General features: G+C 40.5%; 1 protein-coding gene and 1 pseudogene across 1 annotated transcript in view; both read left to right on the plus strand.

Annotated features, from left to right (window-relative positions):
- Window positions 1-13,421, plus strand: part of LOC148829862 (solute carrier organic anion transporter family member 1C1-like) — a 51,171-nt gene that overhangs the window by 27,855 nt on the left and 9,895 nt on the right. The window contains exons 5-11 of the mRNA XM_088923465.1: window positions 630-751; window positions 1,987-2,133; window positions 2,953-3,051; window positions 4,882-5,127; window positions 5,438-5,602; window positions 6,580-6,775; window positions 8,444-8,609. Coding sequence (XP_088779591.1) covers window positions 630-751; window positions 1,987-2,133; window positions 2,953-3,051; window positions 4,882-5,127; window positions 5,438-5,602; window positions 6,580-6,775; window positions 8,444-8,609 — 1,141 coding nt within the window. The remainder of the gene's footprint in view (window positions 1-629; window positions 752-1,986; window positions 2,134-2,952; window positions 3,052-4,881; window positions 5,128-5,437; window positions 5,603-6,579; window positions 6,776-8,443; window positions 8,610-13,421) is intronic.
- Window positions 12,340-12,933, plus strand: LOC148829863 (guanine nucleotide-binding protein subunit beta-like protein 1; annotated as a pseudogene).

The raw sequence follows: 13,421 nt of genomic DNA on the forward strand, positions 1-13,421 counted from the left end.
AATGATAAGTACAATATAATAAATGTGTGGTTTATGCCTAGGTAATTCTAATATCTTTAATCATATTTGAATAAAACTCCAACAAACAGAAATTGCTTGACTATAAAGAAAATAAGAAATCAATATGGTTATTAGTATAAGTGGTGGATTGAAAGGAATTTTGAGGTCTTTGAAGATGAATGTTATTTTGCCCTAAGTCTTGGGTTTCTACCCTATTTACACACATCAGCACCTAGAACTTTATGCAGTTCCTCCTCAACTTGCCACAGTATGATCCCTTATTTCTTATTTCTGACTGAACAGCTCTTTACTGGTAATCAATTGACGATGAACAGACACAGGATGAAATGGCCCTGTGTCAGACACGCCCACAGCCACATTGGAGTGTGTTTCCTCCTGTTTATATGCAGTTGGTGATTTCAGGTCTCACACCTTAATGAAGACAGCCCTAAAATTTACTAATTTGCATGTTTTTCCAATTACAAACCTTATTAGTGCAAAATAGTACACAATACATCAATAGTACAAAAGCACAAAATAAATTGGATATAGCATGGTGTATGTTTGTGATGCTGCTGAAGTAGATGCTTTTCCCCGTGTGGTACTAAATAATGGTATTTTGTATGCAGATATAAATTTGAAACCACAATTAGGTCTTCGGTGAACTCAACCAGCAGCCCTTCTCCATGTCCAGCAAGATCACTAGAGCCTATGACATCAGGTAACAGTCCTTCAATCAGGTCTAACACAGGTAGGATCACGCCTGAACCTTACACTAAAATGGTTTGAATGCAAATAGACAAGAACCGTGCTAGTTATCTTTTGCCCACAAACATACTCATTCGTTCATGATCAATTTAAAACATACAGTACCAGCACCTCAGGATTCAGAACTGAGTTCTTGTTTGACTTTGGTACAAATACCCTTTGTAAAATGTATCAGTTGAAAAGTTTGTCTACAGATTGCGTACTCACTTTTGTCTAACAGTGAAAGAGTGATCATAAAGGGTTATGAATGTTGTAATAATGTGTGACAACAACTTATTTGGTTTATTCAAAGTGACTGACAGAGTTTATGATTATCTGTTTTTTTACATACATCTTTTGGCACCCATGGGTTGATTTAGTACAGCAATTGGGGGTAAGGAACCTTGCTCAGTCTCACTGAAGCAGTAAGTCCACTTAAACCAGAGCTCTAACCAGTACTCTCACTACTCCACACTGCCACAACTCCACAACACTGCCGCCTTGTGTGTAGTCTCTAAGTGTTATTATGCAGGCTATGTAAAGCCTAAAATGCTATACAATGCTATTATTGCCACCTTAACAAAACATTTCAGGATAAATAAATGGCTAATAATAAATGTAGTAATAATATTAATGATAATATTATGTGTGTATTATTATCTTATATTATTCGTGTAGTTTCGCAATGTAATTAACCAGGGATTATTGACAGTAAATAAAAGTCATTTAGGAAGACAAATGAGAAATGTCTGTCCTGGGGCTGAAAGCAGTTCCAGAGGTTCTGTGCTTGATTTCAGCATCCAGTCTTGACTGTTATCTGGTTGGATGAGCCTATAACATTTACAACATCTATCTTAACCTCTTCCAGCATGAATTTCCATTCCTGGTTCCATTAATGTTTGATTGATAATAATAGAGAAGCAGGAACATCTTTAAAAATGTCAGATTCAATTTGGCTACAACTAGTATTTATATAATGCCATAGCAGATATTGAGGACACACAGTACCGTTTTGCATATAATGTGTAAAATCAAATAATTTGCAATCACTGCTTCTTAGGCAGATGCTATATAAAAACACATCTATCTTTAATGGTTTATTCTCAGATATTGCTCTTCAGTTATTATTTTAATATGTTGATATTGTATATTTGACAACTCCAAGTAGTAGGAGCAATGTCTGATGACCCTGAATTTGCAATGTTCCTGACTCATGTACATTATCTCCCTGTGTTGCAGGATGTGAAAGAGAAACTGGTATCTCCATGTGGATCTACGTTTTCCTTGGAAATGTTTTACGTGGAATTGGAGAGACTCCCGTGCAGCCTTTAGGAATTTCATATATTGATGATTATGCACGTGCAGAAAATGCTGCTTTCTACATTGGTAATCTTTTTGTTATCACTAAAGACAAAATCAGAAAAAGAGAATTAGGAACTAGAGCAATATTCTGTGTATAGTTACTTTTGTTTAAGTGCTTTAGAGCTCACCTGGATTCCATAGCTCATTAATTACGTGTTCTGCTGAGATTTTGTTTTGTTTCAATTAGTTTAATTGATTAGGAGCAGGGGTGTTACCTCAGTGTTTTGGCCAATTTCCCCCTAGCCTTTACTAATCATGTTCTCCTCCCCACTGATAGCTGATATGTGATGTGCGTGCTGGTATACTGTGGCTGCTGTCGCATCATCCAGGTGGGGCTACACAGTGGTGGTGGAGGGGAGTCCCCATTACCTGTAAAGCACTTTGAGTGGAGTGTCCAGAAAAGTGCTATATAAGTTTAAGGATATTATTATTACATTATTTACTTTTTAGCCAAATAAACATCAATTACATAATATCTAAGAAAGCTCTATGAAAAGGATATTTGATTAGATACAGTAGCTTTTTAAAATTTTGTTGCAGGCTTTAACTTTTTAATGTTCATGTCTAGATTGAGCTGGAAATGTTAAACCCAAAACAACAACCACTAACCCATTTAAACTTTTGAAAGAAAGTGTCTCCCTCCCCATTCCTCATAAGGCAAACCAAACACCCCCCATCCCCAAGACCTGAAGATATGATAAACGTGGCTGCTATTGTGTAGTTAAATAGATCACCTATCTACTGACACGTGCATACACAATGAAAGACAAATATCTTCTAACCTTTAGGAAGTCTTAAACACCACTTTCATATGTCTAACATGTGTTTTGCAATTTGTTGCAGGCTGTGTCCAAGCAGTATCCATTATTGGTCCTGTTTTTGGCTACTTACTAGGATCATTGTGTGCTAGAATATATGTAGACATTGGATTTGTGGATATGGGTGAGTAAACGTAATATAATTTTTCCCTTGTCCTCCACACTTAACAGCTTTTCAAAATATTCTATGATGTTGAAGGGACCTTCTCGTTATTTTTCTGTGTCATGTTATATCTGACTTATTGGCATGCAATTTAACAAGTTGGATGGACAGAAGGATTTTAAAATAAGAAAGAACGAAAGCATGCATATTAATTCACCTTGCAACTCTAAGTCACTTCAGAGGCAATATATGAGTTTGACAAAAAATTGTTGTAATAGTCTCTGTCACTGTGTAATCAAAGTGATTTAGCTTGACTTAAATGAATAAATGCACCTGTCTTTGGAGATTCAAAATTGAACTTTACAGTATGTAACAACTCGCATTGTGACAGGAAAAACCAACAATGAAGACTAAAAAAGATTCTGAAACAAGTATGGTACAGAGTGGTACAGAAGAACAAATCAGTGTCACGGACGTCCAAAGGGACTAACCGTGGAGAGCAGGAGAGCGGAAAAAGACCCATATGCGTAGCGGCGGAACGGGAAAAAGGCCCGGGCTCGTTAGTGCAAAGAGTTCAGGAGTGCCGTATAGAAACCTATGCCCTCAGGTAGCGGACGTGGGGCAACCTGGTGCTAGGCGGGTCTCAGGACATCCGAACGTCAATGCTGAGCGAGGGCAGAGTGCAAGCTTAGAAATATATAGCCCAGGCAGGAAACTAGGGACAGGACAGAGTAGGAGCGCCCTCAGGCTGCAGAGGGCGTGACAATCAGTAGAAAGTTGAAAGAGAATGTGGAAGTTCCCAGTCTTCATCCAGAAATGGAATGTGCACCATAGAAACTACCTAGATTATACTGCCTTTCCTAACTGAGTTGTCAGACGAGTAGGAAACTGGTTAGAGATGCCTACAGTAGTTTGTATGATTTGCAAAGTTCTGTGTCTGAGTTGCGTGCTTGTGTATTTTACTTCAACAATATCCCAGACCCTGCAAAAATCTGGCCAGTAGGGTCAAGTGACAAGAAAGAAGCAGTTACTGAGAACTAGTGTTTGACAAAGCATATAAATGCAGTAATACTATAGACATGAGGTAGAAAGCTTTGTGGTCAGAGAAGACAAAAATTAAATCCCAGAGCAAAGGGAAACGTCTTGCTCAAGCCCAGCCCAGCACAGCACATATTCCAGTCAAGCATAATGGTGGTAGCATCCAGGTATGGGGCTGCTTCTTTTCAGTAGGGACTGAGAAAGTTGTCAGGGTTTAAGGGAAAATAGATTGTGCAAATTATAGCTGAATCCTAGAGGAAAACCAGCTAGAGTCAGCACAGAGTCACAGATCCATACTTCAAAACGATAGCCTGCCAAAACACAGAACTGAGGCTCCAGTGAGACTTCTGTTGTGTCAAGAAGACACTGAATGTCCTCGAGTGGCCCAGACAAAGATCTGACTTGAATCTAACAGAAACTCTGTGGGGAGACTTGAAGAAGTTAGTCCATCAATGATCCCCCCAAAACGTGTCTGAACTGGAGCAACCCTGACAAGACAAAATTGCAATAATTACACCATCCCACTGCGTAAACCTCTTCAAACTGATCACAGCAGCAAATGCTACCTAAAAGTGCTTCTACCCAGTATTTAGTTACTGGGTTTGATTATTATGCAAATTGTATATTTAATAAAATCAAAGGATTTGATGACAATCAACCTACTTCACATTTTTTTTGTTTGAACATTGCAATTTTAAATACAAAAAGAAGACAATTTAAAAATGGTGTCCGTTATTTGTAATTCATAAAAATGTGACATTATTGTTGTTCCTTCTGTAGTTTCATGCATAAATGTGTTTGTTCCACTTCCAGACAGCATCACAATCACCCCTGGAGATGCCCGCTGGGTAGGAGCGTGGTGGCTGGGCTATCTCATCGCAGGTGTGATCACTCTGTTGTCTGCAGTACCATTCTGGTTCCTGCCAAAATCTCTGCCCATCCCCGGGACAAGATGGAATTCAAAGTGCTCACCTGAGCAGTCCAGGTTCATCAAGGAATCTCAAATAGAAAACAAATACATAGCAGAAGAGCCTGTCAACTTTTCAGAAATGGCAAAAGGTAATCCCTTTCGACTGATCCTTAACAGCTTTTGTATTAGTTTATCCATGTTAAACATCAGAGATTAAGATGTGTGTTCTTTTCTTTTACATTGCAGCATGCTTTAAACTATGTGTTTTACTTCAAATCTATACGTGTGGGATATACTCACTGTTTAAAGCCAAGGCACATACAAAATTATTAATTGAACATGTGCAGTTTAAGATGTTTTTTTTTTTATTTCATATGTTACGGTATAATAAGAAGCCAGATTTGTAATTGAATAAGCTTGTCTGAGGCAATGCTTAATAAAACTCCCTTTATCTTTTAGAATTCCTTCCCTCATTGAAAAACCTTCTTGGAAACCCAATTTACTTTTTATACTTGTGTGTAACTGTCATCCAGTTTAACTCCCTGATTGGCATGGTGACGTATAAGCCAAAATATATTGAGCAACATTATGGACAGTCTGCCTCAAAAGCCAACTTTTTAATGGGTATGTGTCACTTCCATATGAGCGCTCCGTCTATGACTGCTGTTGTTCTGTTTTTCATTGTAAGACAACATTCACAAGTTGTATCGTATTCTATTGATTAAGAAAAACAATCTACAAAAACATACATTCTCCATACAGTATTACCTATGTAATGTTTTAAAAATCTTTAATAAACTTAACACCAGCTCTGACTTCAGCTTCACTATTTAAAACATGGCTCTGTGACTTTGCCCCCCCTCCCCCTACAAGTATCACAAACAATGAAATCCACCTGATTTGTTTTCGCTCCGTTTGTGCTGTTGAAAGAAGCATTTGTACTGCTTTCGTTTCCAAGATATAGCAACTTCTAATATCGGGGTGTGATGTTACCCAGCACCCCTACGATGACGACACGAGTCACCTAACTCTCCGAAAAGAAGGCCCTAGATCTCTGGGACAAAAGCACCTCAGATGCTAATTTCAACAGCACAGACCAGCACAAATGGAGAATGAACTCTGTTGTGGTTGGTTTCATTGTGCTTTTTGTACGGGGGCCAACTTCATAGACCTTGTCTCCATGACACTCTATAATACTACCACTTATGAAGTACATTAGGAAACACTTGGCCAAGTGAAGAATTCAGGGTAATACAATGGTAATGTATTTGTACTAATATTAAACTTTAATATTTACTACATTTTACAAAATACTTTTTAGTTCAGCATTTAAGGCATAAAACAGTATTCTAATGTAATGCCTAGTCTATCACTGGTTATACAAATGCCATAATATACAGTCTTTATTATAATGCCTTATTGTTCCATTGAAATACAGTATATGGTTTGACTGAATTTATCACAGAACGATACAGTCTCAATCTTTGTGATCCGCCATTATTTGTGGTGATGAACCCTACAGTGATCCTGGACTCTCTTGCATGTCAGACGTCTTGTCTATGTATAAGAGATGCGTTACTTGGAACATATTCCAATTCCAGGAGTCATCAACATCCCTGCTGTCGCACTGGGGATATTCTCAGGTGGCGTGATTATGAAGAAGTTCAAGCTAAGTGTGATGGGAGCAGCAAAATTTGCACTGGGGACATCTCTGCTTGGCTATGTGTTGTCTCTCTTTTTCTTCTCCATGGGATGTGAGAATTCTAGGGTGGCAGGACTGACAGTGGCTTACAACGGGTACGTCTTTTTAAAATTTATTTTTCACCACACAACTCAAAAATACACATGAGATGTTCATATCCTATGATCCAAATAATAAAAAGTATTCACTGGAGCAGACTGCATGGATGTACAGTATTGGTATAATTAAACATGCTCTGTATATTTTTTTGTGTAATAAGAGAAATATTTCACAAGGGAGGCTGTGCATTATCCCTGTATTTTATGTGTAGTGTTAGGGCATATCCATCCATCCAAAAGCCCTTTATTCCTGGTAAGAAGTCACAGCATCCCAGAGCCAGTCCCACAAGGACAGGGTGCAAGGCAGAATTATATCCTGCAGAGGATGCTAGGGACTTTTGTTATTATTCTCAAAGGCATGGGTAAAGTCAAGCAGGTGAACTGCTTCTGTATCAAAAGTGAAACACAAGCCAGAGGTCACACGATCTATCAGTGGGAGAGCATTTAAATCAGAGAACAAGGGGCACCAAGTTTGTGAAGTTTATTCCTTTCAAGAAGCATTGTGATGAGAGACTTTAATCGGTATGTTGATAGAAAGTTTTTTATAATACTATATTTTTTATAAACTTCATGTGGTGTATGTAATAGGCCTCACAGTGTAAAATGAGGCTTATTATGGTCAATATAAAGGCCTCTTCAGATGGCATTCTGAACTTCCATACTGGATGTTATGGTACTTGTGATATGTGATGTGCTCCCCCTGTGGTCTGTGTGGGTCCTGATGCCCCAGTATAGTAACGGGGACACTATACTGTAAAAAGGCGCCGTCCTTCACATGGTATGTAAAACTGAGGTCTTGAATCTCTGTGGTTGTTAAAATTCCCAGGGCATTTCTCGGAAAGAGAAGGGGTGTTACCCCGGCATTCTGGCCAAATTTCCTATTGGCCTTTACCAATAATGGCCTCCTAATAATCCTCATCTGTGAATTGGCTTCATCACTCTGTTCTCCTCCCCACTGATAGCTGGTGTGTGGTGAGTGGACTGGCGCACTATGGCTGCCATCGCATCATCCAGGTGGGTACTGCACATTGGTGGTGGTGGAGGGGAGTCTCCATTACCTGTAAAGAGCTTTGATTGGAGTGTCCAGAAAAGTACTAGGTATGTGTAAGGACACCAAACACCATTGTTACATCTGCACTAAAATTCCAGCTTGGTGAGGGCTGACACTTTGAGCTATTGACTGATGATATTGCCTTCTCTGTCACGTAAAAAACAAAATGGGACAAAGACCAACAGTAATACATTAACTCTGATTAGTAGGATTGTTGGTTGTCAGTCTGAAGCTGATTTCATGACTAAATTCTTCATACTGTAGGGCATTATATAGTATGGCCTTCCTAAAGCTAATTTAGTTAGTTCAGCAGTATCTACCTTCTCCATCTAATTTGCTGTGAGTCTACTGCATCTCACCCTAGGGGCTGGTGTACTTGTTAGATGAAATGGGTCTCCTCCTGTATGCTAAACACTTTGAGGTCCTTTGGGTTCTCTTTCATTCGTAAGGTTTAAATGCTTTAATACAATGGTCATGCACCACTGGGCTTGAATCCATTGTCTACTTTATATGCAACATGGATATAGTTTGGTATGTATTTGTTACAGCTTCCACATGTCATAAAAACTACACTTAATCATTTTTTTCTTTTCTTTCTTCATGTACATACGAAGTGTTCAGCAAGTTTCTCACCACGAGAGGTCATTGTTCGCGGACTGCAATTCTGGTTGCCTTTGCTCAGGGAAGGAGTGGGATCCAGTTTGTGGTGCAAATGGAGTAACCTACATTTCTCCTTGTCTGGCTGGCTGCAGTGTTTCAAGTGGATCTGGGAAAAATACGGTAAGAAAATCTAGCATGAAAGATCGCTTGTCTGTATCTGAGGATACGATAGAATCTGCTGGATCCAGCTACTTCTCTCACGTCATTGAAAATAACCATAACAATCCTAGATACCTTTTCTCCACCATCAACAGACTGCTGAAGCCAAACTGCCCCACCACATTACCTGCCTCATCCCAACTTCGCCACACATTTTTAGAGATTGACAACATCGGGCATCACATTCTGTCCACAATGCCTGTCGCCTCCACAGCTCCTCCCTGCTTGCCTAGCTTAGCTTTACTTGTTCCCTTCTTTCTTCTTGACTCTGCATCCATCAGTAAACAGGTCTAGCATATGAATTTCACCATTTGCCTATTAGAGCCCATTCCTTCCACTTTATTTCAGCCCTGTTTTCACTGCTCTTTGCCCCATTGTCCTCAGTATAATAAATGAATCCTTGAGCACTGGGTGTCACACAAACGGTCCTTAAAATTGCACTCTTTACCCCTGTGCCAAGAAAACAAACATGCCTTTAGACAATCTAAAAATGTTTCTCCCCATTTCCAATTTGCCCTTTCTTTCACAAATTTTGGAATGTGCCGTTACAGTTATAATCATCTCCTTGGAAATAACCTCTTCGAACTCCTCGAATCTGGTTTCCAGCACAGCGCAGAAATTTCCCTTATTAAAGTCACCATCTTCTAATGGCTTCTTGTTGTCTTTCTGTCCTTATTCTTCTTGATCTCAGTGCTGCTTTCGTCACTGATAACCATGATATCTTACTTTCTCATCTTGAGACTGTATTTAGAGTTTCTGACACTGCTCTTAAACGGTTCAAGTCAAACCTAACTGATCGCTTTCACATTGGCTCTCTTGGCATATTTAGCTCTGAAATTGGACTTTTTAAGTCTGGTGTTCCTCAGAACCTGATACACAGTCCCCTGGTTCACGTTCCCATTTGGTCAACTTTTAAGATCACATGGCCTAAATTATCATTTCTATACAGTTGATGCTCAAATCTACATCAATACCAAACCTGTTGTGGCTGTCTCTGTTCTATCTAATTGCATCTCTGACATAAAAACATAGATGACTCAAAACTTCCTTCATCTAAATTGTGAAAAAACTGAAGTCATGCTATCGGAACCCCCCTTCAGCTTTGTAAAGCTAATGCAGTAACCCTGTCTATGGATGGCACTGTACTTGAGCTTCTGTCTAAATGGAAAAATTTGGGGGTAATATTTGAGTCGGGCTTGACGTTTGACACATACAGTTGCAAGAAAAAAGTTGTGAAACCTTTGTAATTACCTGGATTTCTGCATTAACTACTCAGAAAAATGTGGTCTTCAACTAAGTCACAATAATAGACAAACACAATCTGCTTAAACTAATAACACACAAACAATTGTACTTCTTCTTGTCGCATCGTTTAAACATTCACAGTCTAGGTTGGGAAGAGTATGTGAACCTCTAGCCTAATGACTTTTCCAAAAGCTAATTGGAGTCAGGTGTTCCAATCAATGAGATGAGATTGGAGGTGTGGGGTGGAGGTGCCCTGCCCTGTAAAAAAGGCACACAAAGGTTGGTTACTGACAGAGTCTGCTCTTCTCAAGAAAGAACTGTTCATGTGAACCATGCCCTGATCAAATGAAATATCAGAGGACCTTAGAAGAAGAATTGCAGAGATGCATAAAGCTGGAAAAGGCTACGAAAGCATTTCTGAAGGCCTGGGTGTTCATCAATCCAAAGTAAGACGAATTATCTACAAATGGAGGAAATTCAGTACTGTTGCTACTCTCCCTAGGAGTGAGCGTCCTGCAAAGTTCTCAGCAAGAGCGCAGTGTGCAGTGCCAAAGGAGGTGAAAAAGAACCCTAGGGTAACAGCAAAGGACCTGCAGAAATCTCCTGAACTTGCCAAAGTCTCTGTTCATGTGTCCTCTATAAGAAAAACACTGAACAAGAATGGTGTTAATGGAAGGACACCACGGAGGAAACCACTGCTCTCCGACTTTTGAATTAACAGTAAAACAATTCTCTTTAAAGATTAGAAACAATAAGGTATCATGCATCTGAGTCACATTCTTGAGAACAACATTTTCATACCCTTTAATGAACTCGTTGAGAAATATGGTATTTGGAAAGAACAATATCTCCACTAGCATCAGTTAAAATCAGTCATTAAGTCCAGAATTAATATAACACACAGCAATTTACAGCCATCTTGGTTAATAGAAGAAATCCTCATTACTGTTGAGTTTTGATTCAACAATGTACCTCCCAATAACAAAGTGGGAAAAAGATTTAGCACTCAGTCCTGCCACTGAGTTCTGGGCACAGATGTGCAAGAATACCTTCTCAATGTACTAATAATATTAACATACACCATATTCAATATGATTGTGATTCATAGAGTGCATTTTACTCAACATAAAATGTATAAAGTGTATTAAATGGGCTTAATAAATTCAGATACATGTGCACACTGTACATTGGATACTCCAGATAATTACTTTCATTCTATTTGGCTCTGTCCAACAATACACATTTTTGGCAAGCAGTTATCAATAGAATGTCCCTTTTCATGAGTCGCAGCATTCCACTATCTCCCTCTCTATGTTTACTTGGAGATCTCTCGGTATTTGATCCACCAATTCAAAAGCCACGGATAATCCTTATTGCTTTCACTATTGCAAAAAAAAGTCATTTTTTTCTAACTGGAAGTCTAGAAATACAGTTAGTGTCACACAATGATTAAATCTCACGGACCACATGACAATAGAAAAAGTGTCAGCCTCCATTAAAAACCAAACTACACATTTTGAAGAAACTCTGGGCCCGTTTATTGGCAGTTTTAATATTTAGTTCACGCTTCCATATACATAGTTGTCATAACATACATAATATGTACACATTAACAATCCGTGAATAACAGATTATCAACATGTGACTTTTGCTTTTGCAGGAGCTGATATCACTCGCACCCCCCTGTCATTCTCACCTGGAATGACTACTGTTGTAATATTTTTCCTGTTTAAGTAATGAGCGTACTATACCAATTCTCACCATAATATCTCCCTCTTATACTTTTACTTACTTCTCTCTTGTCAAGTCTTTTCTTGTAATGTCTTTTTATTATGACATTATCCTATGTCCTAAAACAGAAAGAAAAAGCCACAGGGTACAGCTTTCTGGCTGGTTCAGGACACAGCTGTCAGCTCCACAGGAGAAGCCACAGTACGATTATGAGTGGGACTGCTGTTCAGAAATGTGATGCAGACTGTTGCTTTAACTAAATCATACATGTGATTTGAGCCTCAGACTGGTGGAAATATCTTAACTTTGTAAATGAGGAACGAGTTCAGCTGGCTTCCGCCGAGCGGCTCCACTAGCATGTTGAATCCAGGTAGCCAGAGTGTCTCTCCGGGTGTGCAGAGGTCAGGGCCGGGACATGTACATGTGCAGCTGGAGTGTCTCTCCGGGTGTGCAGAGGTCAGGGCCGGGAAATGTACATGTGCAGCTGGAGTGACTCTCCGGGTGTGCAGAGGACAGGGCCGGGACATGTACATGTGCAGCTGGAGTGACTCTCCGGGTGTGCAGAGGTCAGGGCCGGGACATGTACATGTGCAGCTGGAGTGACTCTCCGGGCGTGTTGGAGCCGAGCAACTGCAGTGACTCTCTGGGTGTGCTGAAGCCAGGACTGGGACATGCACGTACGCAGCTGGAGTGACACTCCAGCTGGGGCCTGGACATGCATGTGTGCCCGTGGGACCGAAGCAGGGGGAGGAGCCAGTGGACCAGCTTCCTCGTCGTAGGGAATGTGGGATTCTGCCAGGGATCTGTGCTGAAGTAGGAGATAGGGCACTGGCTGCTAGCGCTCACCAGAGTAGATTTGGCCAATGCGCAGGTGTCCGTGCCCCCCAGCAGGTGCCGGTCTGCAGCCCCAAACCCGAAGGCTTGGCTGGGCACGCCCATGTGTCCAAGGCTCTGGCAGCCTAACTCCAGCTGCAGTCTCCGGCTACCTGCGGGCCACGAGGACGGCTTAGTCACCCTGTGGGTTTCTCCACACAGAGGCTGTAAAGCCGCCTGTCTGCCTTTGGACAGCTGGTCAAGTGCCTTGACTTTAACCAGGGGAAGCTGAGAGGTGTTGCTGGCTCTGCGGAGACCATCATCTGGGCCTGGTCACCTGATGGAAATCAAACACTCCAGCTGCAGGTCTCAGTAGAGATTTCCAATCTGTCTATCCGGGAGGACCAGAGGAACTTGGCTTCGACATGACCACCAGAGGCTGCTGGTCGCTGGATCCAAAGACCAGCACATTAGCGTTTGGTCAATACATACCTAGAACTACCGCCTCTAGAGAGCAGTGGAAATGCCTGGCAGGGTCGGGCACCACTGCAGAGCTCAGGTACATGGATCACCCCTGTCTTTGCTCACGGAGCGGACTGGGGTCACGGGCTTGGAGTGCTTCCAGTACTGGTTTCTGGAACATCATTGCATAGCAAGGTGAGAAAGGAAATCCGGCACTGCCTTGTTATCAGCTTTGTTCTTTCCTTGGATTTGAGGCTGGTATAAAGCAGTCTACCTTATGTTTCAGAAACACACTGTCCTGTCCCAGGTCCTGACAGCAATCACGTAGGACTGAGTAAAAATGTTATTTCTGTTAAAGGAGTGATGTTATTTTAAACGAGAGATTTTTCTATATATGATTGTGTTTATGTGGTAAAAACTGAAGAATCTTTGATGCTTTTATTTATTTATTTTTTCCCTTGGCTTCATTTATAACCCTTTTGAAGATATTTAAATATTAATATTTCAGTACTTTTTCTTTCT

The sequence above is a fragment of the Atractosteus spatula genome, chromosome 8, assembly GCF_055471065.1.
Source record: "Atractosteus spatula isolate fAtrSpa1 chromosome 8, fAtrSpa1.hap1, whole genome shotgun sequence".
Lineage (NCBI taxonomy): Eukaryota > Metazoa > Chordata > Actinopteri > Semionotiformes > Lepisosteidae > Atractosteus > Atractosteus spatula.